A 19,617-nucleotide genomic window follows, 5' to 3' on the forward strand; every position below is an offset into this window, starting at 1 on the left:
TTTTCAATGAACAACATACCGTTAATGTTAGTATAAGTTACAGTATGTACACATCGAAAACCTATTTGTAAACATAAAACTTCAAAATTTCATTTAACCCTTTTAGGGGGTATTTAACTACATTGTCACACAGATTACGTAAGTATGCAAAATTTCAATTCATTGGGACAACAGGAACCCTTTTAAATTTGGCTCCAAAAATATGAAACAGACAGACAGACAACAAAGCAAGTTAAATAAAAGCTTTTAAAAAATAGGTTGTATTATTCCTGGAATGGCTGGGATGTCGAAATTACAATTTTGAAATTTTATTGTTGATGATTATTATAAATAATTTTTAGTTTCGTTGACGTTGAACAGAAGAGGAACTTGTTTTCTCTCTTGGTTCAATCACCAATTAAAAATATTTTAAGGAAGTAAGAAAAATTTGTCTACTTTTCTATTTAATATTGCTAAAAATAATTGAAAGGGAATTTTTTTATCATTTTTTAAGGTTCCATGTGCTGTAGTGTTTTGAAGAGCTAATGCGCCAATTTATATACACCCAGTATTTGTGATGAGTTTAGTCTAAAAACCCAACTGTTTGCGTTTATTGAAATCATATTTCCCAATCTGCCTTAACAAAACCCGATTTGCTTAAAATTGAAACTTTTTAAAACAAACTATTCTAAACTTCATTTCACCTCATACATAAATAATCAGATAAAAGTCTGCAAGCTACTAACGAAATCTCTTCTGCGGGTTTGTGAGTAAACTATACGCTTTGTTTATGAAAGATAGAATAATCCTCAGCTTGCATTAAAGTTTCTTCACTTTTAGAATCCTGTCATGAATAAAATAATTGTGGGACGTAAAAAAAAGGGATCCGGATTTGACATATTTCCGAGATGTTCGTTCTGTTTATTTTTCTGACCAGAAGGACACAAAGGTTGCATACAAATTTTAAACGCCTTCGGGGACGTATCAACAGATGTCCTGGAGCAAGTCCGGGATTTATCCGGAGCTCTTCTGACAGGCGAAAATGAGTAATAGACGCGATTTATTTAAATTTTGTCCAAGCTGAAACGTCGCTGTTTCCCACCGAATTAGTTTGTGTTTATATTAGGGAACATCAACAGATGGCTGTTTGACAATCAGCCGCGAAATTCCGATTAATTCCCAAATGGAAGCGGTGCTGTCGTTGGCTTTTATTCAAGAATTAAAGGAAGCGGTTCGTTCTTTTTGTTTCGTTTCGCTGCGATGCAAATCAGTGTTTGTTGATTTTGTGGAGAGAATAGTCGGTAATCGTCCTTGTGGTGGTCCAAGCACGAAGCTTTCTCATCGCGTTCAGTTGACCGATCGAAAGCTCGCCAAACAATCAGATTTAGTTCATAATTACAGTTAATTCCGAGAAATTTAGTGCACTGCACATTCACAACCGCAAGCTTGTTAGTGATAGAGAGTTATTTAACTTTTGAGTACTGCGGACGCAATCAATAGGCAATTTCGAGTTACGAGACGACCTATAAACTAACACGGAAATTGGCTGATTTAACTTAACATCCAATTCTTGTTTTGAGAACATTTATTGGCACATAACGTGTCCAACTATTTTTTCTCTATTTTAGTTCTTCATGAATATTTTTTTAAAGAAATTCGGACAAAATTAAACTTTTGCGCAAGGCTTTTTTGGTTGTTTTTTAGAACAAAATAGAATTCTTTTTATTAGCACCAGAACTTACATACGAATACATTATAAATAATAATTATATTTCTACCAACTCAGTGGTGTGTGGTAGAGAATTACTTGAACATAAGGGAAAAATAGTAAAAAGATTCTTTATATTAAAGTTATTGATAAATAACGAATTTTAAATAATGTGGCAACGGTGTCTCACAGTCATGATCGCAATAGAATTTGATCAACAATAAAAATAAATTATTTTTGAAGTGATTTCTTAGGAAATAATTTACAGTATTAGCACATCTATAAATTGTAATTTCTTTATGAATTTTAATTTTCTTAAATAAAAAAACTTTTAAAGTTTGATAGAAAATTAAAAAATAATCATTTATCGTTTTGTTAGGGAACGAATGTGAAACATGAAAACATTAAAAAATAATGAAAACTGAAGAAGTTAACAAAATAAATATGACTTTAGAAATTTTACAGGATTATACAATCTGTAGTAGGTGTTAAAAGTTTGCCGCTTCTTTCCAGAAAAAACGAACAATGTTAGTATATGAAAAATTTGGTTTTACTGGTTGCCTGAGTAGATAAAAATTGGTACTTTTCAGAAATGCCATAGAAATAAAATAATTGAATGTGGCAAATTCAAATTCCAGAACCACCTGAGATCCTACACTCTTTTAGAAACAGTCCGTATAACTTTAGAAGATTTTTTTCCATAATTTACACACGCTTCTCAACAAGGTACATTGAATTTGTGCGCCAGTTTTTGAGAGCTTCTCATAATTTTACGAGGCCTGCGCCTGTAAAATGACACCAACAATACATATTCTAAAACGAACTCGATTACAAATTTTTAAAAATTGGATAGTCTTCTCTAGTTTGTTCATCTCTTCGAAAAATTACAACGTTTTTAGTTAGTTAGTGATTAAGATAAGTAGATCAGAATCATATTCATGCCGTCTTTTGACAGAACATATGATAATTGTTTGTGAAAAACATAAACTTATGACTATTAATGAATCAGTCATTAGTCTTATAACTACTGTCGTGGGTTTCCAGAGATTAAATAAGTAATTAAATGTGTATTTTTTGCATCTAGTGTTTTGTGACTTTTGTATATTTGGGTGCAAACATTTGGCGCAAGCCTCGTAAAGTTATGTGAAACACTCTGTACACAAAAAATATAATAACAGAAAAGATTTGTGAAATGTTTATTTAACAAATTTTTACAAAAATTAACAAAGATAATACGTTTTTAACTTACATGATATTCTTGAAGAGTATATGGTTCTAAATCAATTAGAAATGTTCGCATTTGGCCTTTAATTGTTTTTAACACTGATATTGCTTTGATATTATCTAGCACAACTCATTTTATTTATTTTGAGTCTAAGAAAAAGGAGGTTAAAGTTTTAGATTCTGATTTTATGCACATAAATTTTTGAAATTTTACCAAATCGTTTAGCGTAAATTTTGCAAGAGCCAACCATAATTCGTATTTTTTCTATATTTTAAATAATGCATCGACTTTTGGAGCTTGTTTGTGTAATATTCAACTTTTCAGTTTCATTTCAAGTTTTGAGAACTCTTATTTAATTTTTAATTTAATTTATCATTAATCTCAATTCTTAAAAGGTTGGGTTTTGTGTCGAGTTTTGTGAGATTTTTTAGGATAGAAGATAGTATTATTTTTTGTTTTTATTTATTAAGGGTACTATGTTCTAGGTTATTTATAACAACGTTTAAGTACTTTATTTTATTAGATTATCTAATTTTGTTTCAATGTAAACGTTTGTAATTCACAGAACTAATTTGTATTTTCTTTATTCTTTAGTAAACAAAAGGTCGGAACTTTTGGTTTAGTAACTAAGGGATTGGATACTTATTACGTCTCTCTATAATTTTTTTGAATTTTAATAAAATGAGTTTTGTTTGTCAGATATGATTTAATCCAGTTATTCTAATTAATTTAATACAATTTTAATCCCTGCAGTGAGATCAAAAGCTTTAGACAAATCTAAAAAGCATACTATTGAAATTTTTCTTTTCAAGTCAGTTAATTTTATGTTGGATGAAGTTAAATATATTAGTTTTTGTTGATTAATTTTTGATATAATCATGCCAGCAGTTAGAAAATAAATCACATTTATTAAAAAACTTAATTAAATTAAATTGCATTAGTCTGCAACGAAATCCTTCAAATAATATTACTACGAACATGAAGATTTAAAAGTGCTTTTTTCATTTTTTTGCTACCACGATTTTTTTAATGATTTTCCTGATTTCTCAAGATTTAATATTACTTTTGTTCCATTATTCCATTAATGCCACTTTAATCAATTTGAATCGTACATCTGTACATACCTACATGTAAAAAGGATTTCAGTTGATGGGAAGTTTAAAATGCTGAAAACTGCCAGGAAATTATCCGAAAACTTATTTCGCTTTATAAAGATCTGAAATATGCGACATATCCTTTTATAAATTAGTTTTTTGACTTTTATTTAGATTTCTTTGCCGAAAATCCTAGCGCAGTACCGATAAACGTGTAGAAAAGCTTCATCCAGATATATTACACATTGATGAGAGACGATACCACCGGTTGGTTGAAACTTTAATGGAAATTATGAAAAAGAAAAAAACTACAATATCAAATGCTATTAATCTGCAGTTAGTTTTATTTTTTTAATGATTTTTTGTACTTTGAAATGAATTATAACATTTGTTGTAGATTATTGGCGCAACCATTAAATTTGCAGTTATGCTTTTAAGTAAAATCAATAATTATATATTTAAAAAATCTATTACAAAAAAGTTTATCTGGTACATAATTTTTGTTCTTATGTTTCGATACAGAAACATCAAATTTATAGGTAAATTATAATAATCACGCATTATAGGTATTATGAGTAACATGTAGCAAAAGCTTTTAGTATAACTATCTATTTCTTTATGGTAAAATGTCGATTACTTGTATCTTTTATTTTGTATTTTATTACGAGTACAATGTGTTCAAAAATGATTGGTTATCAAGTTGACTATGGAATTCGCCGCTTCGTCCAAATGACTGTTGTTTCTCTGTCAAATCTTTGGATAAGGGATTAGCTTTTAACTCACTTTTTTTGGCAAAGTTGTTTCAAGTGTAAGGATTATCTTGTTTGGTGTTTTATATTTTTGTGATTTTTGTTATTGGGTATACTTTCGTTGGATTTAAAACCTTTATGCATTATTTTGACGGTTCTATCACTCACTTTGACAGCATTCACAATTTAAATTAAGCGGCTCATTACGGTCGAATGTCATAGGTGACTTGATGAACAACCATTTTTGAACACATTGTACTTGTAATAATAAAAGATACACTATTTTAACAGAGTTTGTGACTCAAATTTTTTATTTTTTATTTGATAGAGATTTGATAGAGACAAACAAACTTTAGACTAAATTGTTTATAAAATTGTTTAGTTTATAAAACCTAATTTTTAATCAGCAGTTTTTAATAAGTTATTATTGAGTGCAAAAGCGCAACTTGTGAATAATTTTTAAGTGAGCTTTTGCAAGCTGCACCAACTAGTTTAGTTAAATTTTTAAAATATTAATTTTTATGTTATTCTAAAATTAAAGCTCCAATTTCCTCGCGCTTGTTAAAGTTTGCTACAACTTGTAAACTGCCTTACGAAAAGCAATTAAGTAGTTGAAAGTTCGTTGAGACACCTAGATTTTCATATTAAATTAATAATTTCATTCCACTGTGTGCAAAAAATCGCACACAAACTTTATCTCTTTTGTGTGAGTTGAGTTTATTTGAATGACTTGTCTATCTCTGGATAATTATTTCGTTTAAGAGGCGCTTGAGAGATTTCGTTGGGGTCAAAAGCTGACAATTTTACCAGCGTCAACAACAACGTATCCATTGTTCTCCCCAAAATAGCGTCGCATCTTACCCTAAGCCCTTTTAGTAAACATTGTCGCTCTCTCAAACAAACGAGGCCTAAACTGGGTTACAAAAAATGACGTTGATCGAGTTCTTTCACAAACACCCGATAATAATTAACAATGGGGTGTTTAATTACACACAAAGCCGTTATTAGCGCTGCTGCTTTTATAAATTCCAATCTAATTAGCCTGGAATTATTCAATTCGGGCCACGCTGTATATCTTGCTGGAATAAATTTGTAAATCTCTCCCCTTCTTTATCCAATAAAATTCGTCCGAAATGAACGCATTTATCAAAATTACTATGAATGGTATCGTTCTGACAACGGGAATAAAGCAAGCGATATCATCTATTCGAAATAACGTTTCTTGTATTCGAGACGCGTGTGCGTTGCTTTTCAATTTCTGTATTTACGAATCCACTGGCTTGAAGTTGATTGATGAGAGGCGGTTTCAAGTGCATTACCATCGACGTGCACCTAATTGAAAACTAAAACCAAATCAAAAATTTACAACATAGTTAAAGTCAAATTTCTGGTACAAAGTTGGACCCCAAACTACTAATTTATAGGGTAATGGATTTTGCAGGCTAAAACCGGAGATTATTAGCACGCATTATTCATCCGGTTTTCACTCTTATAGTCACCTGGGGGTAAAGATGACCGCTGGTGTAATTACATGTTGTCTTGCAATTAAAAGCGTAATAAAATTGGATTGCGGGTTTTTACAGGGGCGACCAAGAGGTCAACTTTTGACCCTTTGTTATTTTATAACGCATTTGTTATAAAGTGGATTCGAATAAAAAACTGACTTTGTAATTTTTTTCGTCTTTTAGCTATTTATTTAATGAACCTTTAAAATTCTTGGTAGAGGCGAATCTGTGGGTTTATTTGAATAAATAGGTACAAATTTATGAAAGAAGTAACTACAATTATTTATTATACATTAATTATTTTATATACATATTAATTTACAGTTTATTTGGTTTAACATTACTGAAAGTTAACCAAAAAAATTTAAAGATTTATGTTGGGTGTTTTGATAGAGAGTGCATTTAAAAAAAAAACATAAAAAAGCTCTGTTAAGGTATTAGTATTTCATATTTTTTAAGTTGCATAATTAAATATCGTTTATCCAAATCTAAAATGATAAAAATTTCTTTTTACATTGGTTGCTGCTAATTTCAGATTTAGTTGAGATGTCTTCTGACATCTCCAATTTAACACTGTTTTATTATTTTTTATGCCCAATTGCATAAAAAACATTGCTTTGCATTTAACTGCCATTTGCTATTTAACGAACGACTAATGAAAGAGGTAAAAAATTGGAGTTTCAGATGTCATTGGTTAAATTACGAATACGCTATTATTACGAACTTATCCCCAGGTTTTCGTTCAAATTACCGCACAGTAACACTGTTAGCCAATTTGGCAGATAATGTTTTCAAATCATCTGATAAAAGACTAGCAATAAACATGATAGTTCTACTAAATTTTGGAAAGTTTTCCTAATTTTCTTCCCACCTACAAAATTGTTAACAACAAGTAGCACACAAGTAAAAGCTCTTGAGCTCCTGTGGTGAAACTAAATGAAAATAACTGTTCAGTTTTATATTTTGCAACTAAAAATTATTAGAACATTTTTAAAGAGTAATGTTAATATTTATAAGTATTTATCTTAATAAAAAATACAAAATAAAACGTTTTTGAAAAAATATCTATAAAGCCTAGGATTACTATAAAAACACATGTTATTATCAAAAATGTTTTATCTCTTTGAAACTAGTATACAGGCTGATTCTTTTAGGGCCAACATTAGATTTTGACGTGCCACTTTTTTCAGCATATTTTTATTTAAAAGATCGCAGTTTTTGAATCTGTTTTAATTAGTAAATAATAATTCAAAAGTTTGAAGGGTTTTCTGAAATCTTCAGGACTGTCAATTGTCAAATTGCAAGGCTAGTATGATTTTTTTCAAATAATCTCAAAATTATTATAACACAGTTTTTTTTAATGACAATCAAAACAACATAGATTTTTATGGATACTTTTATCAACATCTTTTATATACCTGTTTCCAAGAAAAAAGATATCGCGGTAGGCTATGATTGTGTAAAATGACCTTTACGTTTTGTAACTAGAAATGATAAAGTTACGTTTACGTTTGATTGTCAAAACTCAAAACGTCAAACAAAATTTAAGGTTACTCTAGAAGAAGCAACGTCACAGTGCTTGAAGAACACGAAAACCATAAAAAACGCTTTGATTTTTAAATTAAAAATTAAATTCAAAACAAAAGTGACACATCTTTTGACAGTTTTGACACATCTAGTTGGAAAACAAATACTAATTATTGATATGTGAAGATATTAAAAATATCAGTGCAACCAACTTAAATTCAAATTTCCACAGCCTACTGGAATATCATTTAATTTGAAAAAGAGTAAAACTATCTCTTACAGTTTTTGAAATATTGGCCAAAAAACTGAATTTTAGCTTATTATTTTCACTTTTAATCGAGTAAATTTGCAACAAGTTCAACAAAGTTGAGCTATTAATTAAAAAAAAGTTTTTGGCTACCATTTTAATTTAAGAAGTTCAAAATATAATGGCAGACTGACTGAGTTGCTTTACATAATTCAATAAGTTATAATTAACTATAATTAAATCTTATTGTTTCACTGCTTAAACAATAATGAACTACCTAAGAATTAAACAAAATGTTGAACTTTGACAAAATTGTTGACTTTTTTGCAAAGGCTACTTGATTAACAATGAAAATTACAAAGTAAAATGCGTTTGTTGTGTTTACTATTTCCAAAATAGTAAGACATACGTATAGGACGTGTTGATAAAAAGTCAGTGGATGTTTTTCCGATTGCCGTTAAAAAATAGCGTTGCTTTATTAAAAAATGAATTAGAGCAATTTTTTGATAACCATTTTAAAAAATCGTACTGACCTTGATTATTGACATTAGACATTTTTGAAAATTCTAGAAAGTTCTTCGAATGTAAAGAAAATATTTACTTATTGCTAAGGGTTAAAGGGCTGTGATAATTTAAATAACCGTTTGTAAATGTAAATTGTACCAAAAAAATTGATAGTTGTCAGAAATTATAACAGTTAATAAGTACCATCAATTTGGGCATAATTTGCGTAAATTGTACTCAGTTTGAGAAGGTAAATTCAAAAATTCATTAAAAATGTATGGTAATTATTTAATTATCTATTAAAATTATTAATTAAATTTATTTTTCGTAATCCTGAAAACTCAGCCATTTTGAAAATAATTTAGTTGACTTCAGAATGATCGATTTTGATTGTAAACAGAATTTTAAAGCTCTAGTTATATTAAAGGTTTAAAAGTTTCTAATGTTGCTCCTAAAATAATAACCCTGTATGCAGAAAATTTTTTTTTAGTATTTTTATTATATAGTATTTTAATACGTGAAGTATTTTACGATTGGTACGGGTATACAACTCAATATGCAAAACACAAGTTTTACACTAAATAAAAAAAGTTAAGTTTTGTGCAATATTATTTCATTATGATTTTTGTATGATGTTGGCTGGCCTATTTTTTTGAGATTTCTAACCAAGAAATTCAAGCTTTTTCTTATTCTCACGTGGAGTAATTAATAACGACACAAGCCGCGTCTAATACCTGGGGCTTTCAATTCCCGGTTGCCAAAGTTGGCGGCACTGTTGCCAGTTTTGTGGATACCCGGAAGCGTCACTGTAACTATCTGCAAACAGAGCGTCGCAATCCATACATCTATTGTAGCATATCCTGGAGCTCGACCGGTGAGAGTTTTATTTACAAATCAAAACTTTGATGAGAGGCCGTAGGGGCGGAAAAACACAAAGCCTGTGTTTATTGAAACGGTTCAATTAGCAAACATTCGCTCGAAATTTACATAAAATATTGTCGAATCTCCCAATTATATTTTCAATATGTTCAACACAACAACGGCTTCATTTTGTACCGAATAAATTTTGACATGCAATTTTGTATCGCCGGTTCACGGCAGGTGTGCTTGAATGGTAAATAAAGCGCTGGAGGGTGGGGATTACCATAAAAACTGCATCAGACACGATGCTAATAATTGGCGGAGATTTTCTCGCCCGGCGCATCCACCATTTTTCGCGCGGAGCCAAACGTAATTTCGCAGCGAGGATATTTTATACCATCAAATAACAAACGGAATTTTGCAGAACTGCGCCAAAACCACCTCAGCGATCCGGCGATTTATTTATATTGATGCCCGAAAACAAATTTTCGGGAGAAAAAATTTAAAAAATTCAAGTAATTTAAAAAATGAATAGTTTGCTAAAAAATTCAATTAATAGAAATAGTAAAAAAATTAAAACTCGAACTAAAAGCTTTATCTGCATTTTTTAAAAAAAAAGCGTGGTACTTGTTGAAGTAAATTATTATAATTTTTTGCACTGTTTTAGTCAACAAACGAGGATACGTAAAAATTTTCTTAGGAAGGATATATACAGCGTGGTAGGGAATGGTTTAGCAAAAATTTAAATTTTGACTATGCATATAAATATATGGAATTTTTGAAAATTATAATGTAATTTTGGGAAAAAGAAGGAAAGTCAGTTTATTACTTATCTCTTCTTGCACCGAAGTTTTTATTTGCTAAAAAATACTTACTAATTATAAAAACAAATGTGCATTAGCATCTCCGGATTTATTTAATTTTTTTCAATTTTTATAATTTTTTTTATGATGGAGCTGAAATGTGAAGCTTTTTCTCTAACTTCAGATGAACATTTTGTTTACATTTACTAAGGTTTTTTACTTTGGAGGTCATCGTACTGCAAATTTCGACAATTTTATTTTCTGTATTGGTCGTTTGTTGTGTTTTATTTATGGCTTCTTTATTGTTTGTTCTGTACAGTGTGCAAGTTTTTATACCTACTTTCATACAATTTGCACATCTAGCTCACGACTTTAAAGAATTGTTTAAATCATGATTTTTTTTCGTTAAACTTAATTAATTGATGACTGTTATTGTAAGCGGGTTGTAATGTTTTTAATTTTAATAAAAAATTTTTTTTATAATAAATATATAATATATAATAAAGTAATAATAATAATAATAATATATAATAAAATTATTTATAAGTGTGATGTAATTACACGTGTTAATCCTGCTTTCGTTGCTGAACCATTTCTATAAATAAATAATTTTGTTCTCAAATTTTTCGTAATGTAAAACCTGAAATAACATACTTGAATTTTGCATCGACCTGTTCTGAAACAAATTATGTTACCGACAGACGTTTATTATGTGCACATTCTCAAAGAAAAATTAATGAAATAAAAACCAGCAATTCTTTTAGCCATTATTCTCTTTATGAGCTATAATTTTAATTGCAGCATTTTATATCCATAATAATTAACTCGCCGTAAAAAAGTTTGTCACCCTAAAGCGACAAAAAGCTCTTTCAAACTTTAAGCTCGCCAACTTTTCTTCAGTTAAAAACGTTTTATAAATAAGATATGAGGTTACATAAAAACAAAAAAAAATGTCGTGAAACTAAAATTTTAATTAGGTTGTTGTGATAAAAGGATTTATTTAAATGAAATGTTTTTTGTGAGCTTTTGAATAAAATAATCAGATGGAAAAACTCAAAGAGAACTTTATTTTAAAACAACAGATTCAGAGGGCTCATAAATATGGAAAGTTAATTAAAATTTTAGTACAGAATAGTTTCATTCACTCATTTTGCATTGAATTATAATGTGAATGTAATTAAATTGGGTGTAGTTAAATTGTTGGTTAACTCTTTATCCCGGCGCATCCACCATATTTGCAAATTTGAATGTAGATTTTTGGTCAATTGTTTTAGCAAACTGCCGATACATGACTTAGGGTGCACTTGTGTAAAAATGTTTAGTTTTATTTTGTTTTTATGTTTACTTATTTAGATAATTTACTTACCTGTATTCTGTTTGATAAACAATATTTTAAGTTAATTGAGAATTCATTCAGATTAATTCCTTTGTTTAATTAATTGTGGTTATATTGTATTTTTTTGTATATTTTTTATTCTGATTTTCAATTTGTGTTGTTTCAGGAGTGGCCAGTCGCCATGTTTCCGTCGGTGTTGGTGTTCGCAGCCGCCTTAGGCCTGATTTCCGGTAAGTCCAACTAAATTATTCCGGTCTGGATTTAAATAGTTGACGGACGTGGTGACAAATTCCGGATCGTAGTGGACCGGAAACTTTATTTGTCCTCGAGGCGGATGCAGATTAGTGGTAACATCAGGCTTAGTTGTGTGACAATAGAAGTGTGAAAATAACAGGTGGAACCCAAAATAGCCTCAAGGGAATCTTTGCCGTGTTATTTACTCAAACAAATTAAGTAAGAACGCAAATCGAAAATAAATATTGACAAGGAAGCGGAAGGTTTTAATTTTGCTGCGACGAATTCAAAATAAACAGTGCAGGCTGCATCTTTCAGATTTTCCTCTGATTACGGTGAAATATTCAGAGCACATCCGCTCCCGGAACTTGCTTCTATCTCAGGTGAGATAATTCAGCATAATCCGGGTCCCTTCTGCTCTATAACTCCGGAGCGAGATCAGTTAAGCACCTTTGGACTGCATTAATAAATTCTTTAAGACTTATAACTATTATTTATTTAATTAACGCTTGAATTTTTTATCTCAATTTATTCCGTATTCCAAACATTTTCTCCGATACCGGCAGGAAGGCAAGTGTTTTACGAGTTTTTTATTTGCTGATCCTTAAAGTTGCGAACTTTGTTTAAGTCTAGATTAAAAGTTACAAGGCTTTAAAGAGTACAATCGTGAATTTCAATTTTTAGCGAAAAAAATTCTTTCTTTTCTTGATTTATCCACTTAATGAATTTTACATTTAACTTATTGTTTTTCAAAACTGTACTTAACTTCATGTTGCCGTTTCAGTATAAATTCACCTGTTTCAAAGAATAATCTCCGATGTGTAGTATCAAATAAGGCAATTATTGTAGTAGAGAATTGGGGACAATTTTTGTTAAACTTTCGTTTGACTATTTCTTTGCTTTTAATTTATTTTTTCTTTGTTTTTGTTTCATTTGTCATGCTTATCTTTAGTTTAATGTTTTTTATTGTGTTACTTCTGTTTTACTATTTTATTGTATTTATTTTACAAGACTTTACATCTTCTATGCTCGTTTCATTTGTGTTTTTTTCTAATTTATTTCATATTTATACCATACATAGTCTATTTAACATTAACTGAATTTTTATTAATAATTTCAATTTTTATTGAAAAAAAATTTTCTTTTTTTGATCTATTTACTTAAGGAATTTTTTACGCTTAACTGATTGTTTTCTGATTGATTTCAACTTTATGTCGTTATTTTAGAAAATTTGTCTGTGTTGAAAATAATTTACAACGTGTGGAGTTAAAGAAGTTAATTATTGAGAATTGTGGTCTTTCTGTTAAAATTTTGCTTTAAGTATCTCCTTTTTCTTCTTGTATGCATACTTTGTTTTTAATTTATTTTGTTTTTGTTTCTGTTTTATTGTCATTTTTATCTTAAGTTTTTAATCTTTTTTGATTGTGTTGCTTCTGTTTTACTATTTTATTGTATTTATATATTCTACAAAACCCTTGATTTTGTATGACTGTTTAATTTTTTGTTATTTTTTCTAATTTATTTTATATTTATACTAAACATTATTAAACAACATTACCTTATATAAATTTTATATTTGACCTATCGATTTTCAGAAATGACTTAACATTATATTGCCGTTTCAGTTTAAATTTGCCTACTTTGATGAATAATTATTATTAACGATGTGTAGTTTCAAGGACGTTACTTCTGAAGAATTATTGTCTATTTCTGTTAAATTTTTACTTTAACTAGTATTTTTTTGTATGCATATATTGTTTTACTTTTATTTTATTTTTATTTCTGTTTTATTTTTATGTTTGTCTTCAGTTTAATGTTTTTTTTTGTTGAGTTACTTTTTTTGTTTTACCGTTTTATTGTACATATTTATTATTATAAGACTTCGGATTTTTTATCTTGGTTTATTTTTTTTTTCTTGTATGCATACATTGTTTTCAAATTATTCAAATTGTTTTCAAATTATTATTTATATTTTTATTTCATTTTCATGTTTATTATTTATTTTTGATTGTGTTTCTTTTGTTTTTACCATTTTTTTTATTTATCATATAAAATTCTAGATTTTCTGTGCCCGTTTCATTTTATATCTTTTTTTTTTTCTAATTTATTTTATATTTATACCATACAGAGTCTATTCAACATCTTTATTAGTAATTTAAATTTTATCGAAAAAAACTTTCTCCTCTTGATTTATTCACTTAATGAATTTTACATTTGACTCATTGTTTTTCTAAAGTAAATTCAACTTTATATCGCCGTTTCAGTATAAATTTGCTCGCCTTGATGAATAATAATTTAGGACTTGTAGTGACAAAGAAGTTAGTTGTATTTGTTGAGAATTATGGTCTGTTTTTGTTAAACTTTCGCTTTAATTCTTTCTTTTCTTTTTTGCATAATTTGTTTTAAATTTGTTTTGTCTCTACTTCTGTTTTATTATTATACTTATTTTCAGTTTGATATTTGTTGATTGTGTTACTACTGTTTAACCACTTTATTTTATTTATTTTAGATATAGATTTTCTATGCTCGTTTCATTTTGTTCTTTTTTTCTAATTTAATTTTTTATATAACCGAATGGTTATTAATAATTGTAATTTTATCGAAAAAAACTTAATGAATTTTACATTTGACTCATTGGTTTTCTGAACTGAACTCGCCTTTTTATTGCCGTTTCAGTATAAATTTGCTCGTTGTGAAGAATAATTTACGACGTGTAATGTCAAAGAAGTAATTGTAGAGAAACGATAACGTTCGACGTACGATAATTGATTATGACAGGCAAGAATCTGTGATCAATTGAACGCTTCAATGGACCGATTCTTTGATAAATTTTATCAAAGTTTTCTTAAAATTGATTGAAGTTGACTACTTTTTACTTGTTTTACTAAATAATTAGTAGGAACAAAGGGGTAATAGCACTGTATAAAACGGAAGAATAATGCTATCTGCAAAAAGTGAGGCCAGAGCGTAGCACATGTAAAATCTGGCAAAAAAGTGGAATGAGATTCAAAGCTTCCGGGTGTATGAATTAATTATCCATAAAACATAACATGAGGGCACATCTGCTAAATTCCGTAAAAATTCAGTCGCTCGCATAGAATTTTGGGCACTAATCTAAATGATTCATTGTTTAACAAACGAGTTCCTTAATTTCAAGTTGAAGATTAATCAAGACGGGGTAGAATAAGCCCGCAACTAATTCTATCGCAACGAGATGGCGGTGTTAGTAATTAGAGTGGTAGGGGGAGGTGGTGTCACACATACCGGTTTAATTAGATGGGTTACTGCTTTTATCACATTTATTCGAACAAGTTTCGAAACGTCAAAAGCTGCTCTCTCATCGATCCGGACCTTTAAATATGCATGGAATAAATTATTTGCTCGTTATTTGTATGGACCTTAAAGCGACCTTCATTGTTTTTTTTTTCGAACATTGTTCCCGCATCATGGGCTTAAATGTCCCACGAAACTTTCCAAATGCAAACAAATTGTTGTGAAGTTTGATCAAATAGTGTGAAGTAATTATTGCAGAGAGGAAGTTTTAATCATTTATCATTTCCCTGTTTCGGAGTTTCTGTTATTCAAGTTTCAAACTTTTGATGCTTTATTTTGCCAAAAAACCGTTCGACACGTGTTTCCCGTATTATAATTTCAACAGTTTTGTTTAAAATTTCGCACAGTAAATCAGGAATCCGATAAAGTTGGACGTGCAAGCTTGTAATGAGAAATCTATTTCAGTTTGAATAAGATGTAAATATTTTTCCACTTTGTGACGCGTTGGAAAATCGAAGCGTTTCATCCAAATAATAAACTTTTAATTGCAACCTTAATTCAACTCGGATCTGCTATTAGTTCCATCATTTAATAAAGTTGACAGGATTGATCGTTTCAGGACAACTTTGCAGCTTTACCAACAAAAACACTACAATTTTAGAAACTCGTTTCGTAAATAATCCACGTCGTGTATTATTTATTATCATCTGTTATATCTATATTTTTTCCGGACAGGTTACGTGTCATAAATTAGGATTGCGTCGTGACGTATCCATCGCGTCGCGACGCCATCCATTCCAGTTACAAATGCACCTGAAATCTACAGGGTCCCGACTAACATTTGCAAACAAAAAACTCTATTATACTTATTTATTTTTCTTCTATTAAACGGCATTGAATTTGACTTTTATTGTCTATTCTCTATTTTTCTTTTAATTTTGAGAAAAAAATTTTTGATACTTTTATTTTTTGTTTCTGCAGTCTACTAAAAGAAGTTTTTATTTTCTTATTATATCACAAAAAGTAATAATTACGCAGGATTTAGTGTTTGCTATAAAATACTTTGTATTTTTTTTCTATTCTGATTTTTTCAAATTTTTATACCATTGTTTATAATTGAAATGAATGAAAGAATGAATTAGTTAATTACTGTAGCTAGAAAAATTGTTACTTCATGTGTCATCCGAGAAGAAGCTATGCTTAAATGTTTTCATAAAACTTTAAGTAATTAGTATTTTAATTAATAAAAACAAAAAAAATACAGAGTAATCTATTGAAAACGCTCTATTTGGTGCATCTATTAGTTTTTGAGATAACATATTGTGAAACCTACTGTAGCAGACTTACCCCTTATGATAAACGAGTATTTATCTATTAGATATTTTTTTATTTTTTTAATTGTAACATTTTTTATGTCATTTTGTTTATGTATCTTTGTTTGTGTTACTTCTATCTGATATACAATTTTTTTTTTACAAGACTTTCTTTACACATATATTTTTACAATTTTCAAATGTTGTGTGTTTGTTTTAGTAAATTAACCAAATTATTATTTTACGTTATAAAAACCTACTTTTTGTGTTTATTAGTTTCTAAGGGGAATTCATATTTAACCCTACAGAGCGTTTTAAGTCTAAAGTTTAAACAAACAACATGCAGTTGTAGTTTCATTAAATTATTATGCGCTAATTAAATTTTTGTTAGTAATTTTTTGTTAAAAGTCTGTAACAAATTCTATTTTTGTTCTTCTATATTCGGTTTGTTTTACATTTAAACTATTATTATTTTATTTGTAGTTTGTTTTTTTTTTCTTTTTGTGTTATTGTTATGATTGTCTACATTTTAAATTTCTTTGGTTTTGTATTACCTACTACATTTTTTTTATTTTAATTTTGTTTTCATCTTGTTGTAATTTTTTGTTCATGCTATTTCGTAGTATTATTCTTAAATGTCTATTCTTATTTTATCTAATTGGAATATGGCTTTTTCGTTTTCTTTATTATTTTAATTGGTAAATAAAAAACTTTATTGGAAATTATATAAGTATTTTTATTTTAGTTTAATTAAGCAGTTGTGAATTTGACATTGGGATATTTTTAAAAATTATAGATTGGAAGAGTGTTTTTATGATTTTTTGCACAAAAACAATATTTACGCATTGTTTGTTCTAAAATACTATAACACACAATAATCTTTGTAGCGACTTAATAGTAATTAAATCATTATTTAAGTAATTATTAGGAAATTTTAAAATAATTCTAAAAAATATAAATAAAAAAGTACAAGCATTTCATAGAAAACGCTGTATTTTGTCTGATTATTATTAGTAGTTTTTGAGTTACAGTAAAAAATTCTTTCAATAGACTCATCTTCTATATTTTAATACAACAGTATTGTCACTAACTTTCTTTTATTTAATATATTTCTTTTCTGTTGCATATTTTATATTCTGTATTTAAACTACAGTGCAATTTTCATACATTTATTTATTAATTTCTATTTCTATTTATTTTTGTGTCTATTTATTATTTAATTACCTATTTTTGTTATTGGAGTTAAGTAATTGCTAGAGTTGTAATTACAATTCAAATAAAGCTGGTTTATTATTATTATTATTACTTTTATAGTATTTATTTTATTTGTTTTTTAATTTTTTTTAGACATTTATTATATATTGTTATGTTTTATGTTAAATTATTATTAATTTTAGATTTCTTTTTTTATTTACCTCAACTTAGGCTTCTGCTTATCATTTGATTTATTTCTACTAAACTTTTGCTTTCTTTTCTTGATTGAATGCATACTTTGTTTTTACTTTATTTTAATGTTTTTTTTATTGTGGTACTTTTGTTTTACCAATTTATTTTATTTATCGTACAAGACTTTAGATTTCCCATGCCCGTCTAATTTTTTTTCTAATTTATATTTATACCATACAGAGTGTATCAACTAAAACGTTAAAACAATTGACAATTTTGAATTTTCACTGTATACTGCTCATTCTCCATGACTTGAATCTTTATTATTGATAATTTTAATCTGCGCAATTTTTGTTTTTTTCTGATTTTTTTATTCTATATGTTGTTAATTTTTACTTTGTTTTTGTGGAGTTTCTCAAAACTTTGTACTACATATTACTTTTGACTTTAATTTATATTAGTTCTTTAATTTAAGTTTTATGTTCTAATTAATTCACATTTATGTTTTGTTTCTTTTTAGTTTCATTTTTATCACTTTATTTTTAGCAAAAATGGTGTTGAATAAAAAACAGTATTAGAAAAAGCATTTCTTTATTTTAGTATTTTTAAGCAACATTGAATTTGGCAATAGGATATTTGTGGTATTCTGAAAAATCGTAGAATGGAAGAGTATTGTGCCAGTAGTTGTTAATTGCGTCAACGATGGCATCTATGGCACCTCCAACAAGATCTTCCATCACCTCCAAAATCAAGTCTTTCATCAATTTTGTGATCAGTTTGGTCAAACAGTTGAGAAGTCGACGATTGCGTGTCCAGTAAATTTAAATGTAATTTTTCTATGTAAAAAAAACATTTTTTTATAAATTTTTATAAACAGAATCCAGAAACTTACCCAGAATCAGTAATGCTGAAATCTTCCAAAGTCAAAGCTTTGTTTTTGAAATCGAACTCAAGTTCCAAATTCATGCCAAGATCAGTCACACTGCCCTCAAGTCCTCCAATGGGCCCCAGATTCATGATTTTTGCACTGTAGTCATATGTGAACTAGACAATTTTATTAGATTATTACACTTTATCGAAATTAAAACTCCATTCTTACTCCAAGTTGGTCAAAACCAAATCCAACCGCAATAGTGGCTGTTTGAGCGAGTAGATCATAGTTGTACGTGGCATCGTCAGTACGATGGAGTGACGAAAAACCCAGCAATTTGCCATTAGTTAAGTCCAGCTCTCCATGGTAGGTTATAATCAGGGTCTATAATGATATTTAAAAAAAATCAAGAAGATTATTTTTTACATCTTACATAATTGAATCCTGCATGCATGTCTTTGAGAGGTAATGGATCGAAGTTTTTGGCAATAAACCCATCAACAATGCTAAATAATTTATCGATGCAAGCATTTACGTTGTCATCGGTACTATCACCAGGTCTACCATTTGAAAAACTGTTTCAGAAACAAATAAACAAACAAAATTCAAATACCTACTGGCTGGGTTTGCAGATGTCGATAATATCTTTCCATTCTTCGTCGGAAATTGTGATGGGTTTGTTAGAGAGTTGTTTTTTGATATTTGGGATATTTCTGAAGATGATTTCTTCAAAGGCAACATCGACTTCGTTGTTCGGAGATGGATAAGCGCAAATGCAGACCACCAAGAAAGCTGCAATGATTACTTTTCTCATCTTGGTTGATTTATTTGATATTCTTGTAAGGGGATTGTTTTTGGTTTGGTGAAGTACTGGCAGTGGTGTGTATATATAGGAGGTCTTATCATCCGTCGTACTATTTGATTAATTAAAAACCCAAATTAATTAAAATTATTAGATTGTTGGAGCGATAAAACGAGTAATTTTCATTAAGTGTGACATTT

General features: G+C 28.7%; 2 protein-coding genes across 2 annotated transcripts in view; one reads left to right on the forward strand and one right to left on the reverse strand.

Moving 5' to 3' along the window:
* The window catches only part of LOC662235 (uncharacterized protein), a 109,071-nt gene that overhangs the window by 51,390 nt on the left and 38,064 nt on the right, over positions 1-19,617 (forward strand). Inside the window, exon 3 of the mRNA XM_008197963.3 lies at positions 11,705-11,768. Coding sequence (XP_008196185.2) covers positions 11,720-11,768 — 49 coding nt within the window. The 5' untranslated portion in view covers positions 11,705-11,719. The remainder of the gene's footprint in view (positions 1-11,704; positions 11,769-19,617) is intronic.
* On the reverse strand, positions 18,319-19,477 carry LOC662311 (uncharacterized). Its single transcript, XM_968417.5, has 5 exons — positions 19,233-19,477; positions 19,049-19,175; positions 18,844-18,999; positions 18,637-18,788; positions 18,319-18,580 (listed from the first exon to the last, which is right to left on the reverse strand). The coding sequence occupies exons 1-5, from the start codon at positions 19,427-19,429 to the stop codon at positions 18,526-18,528; spliced, it is 687 nt and encodes a 228-aa protein (XP_973510.1). The 5' UTR covers positions 19,430-19,477; the 3' UTR covers positions 18,319-18,525.

This window comes from Tribolium castaneum, chromosome 6 (assembly GCF_031307605.1).
Source record: "Tribolium castaneum strain GA2 chromosome 6, icTriCast1.1, whole genome shotgun sequence".
In the NCBI taxonomy this organism is placed as follows: domain Eukaryota; kingdom Metazoa; phylum Arthropoda; class Insecta; order Coleoptera; family Tenebrionidae; genus Tribolium; species Tribolium castaneum.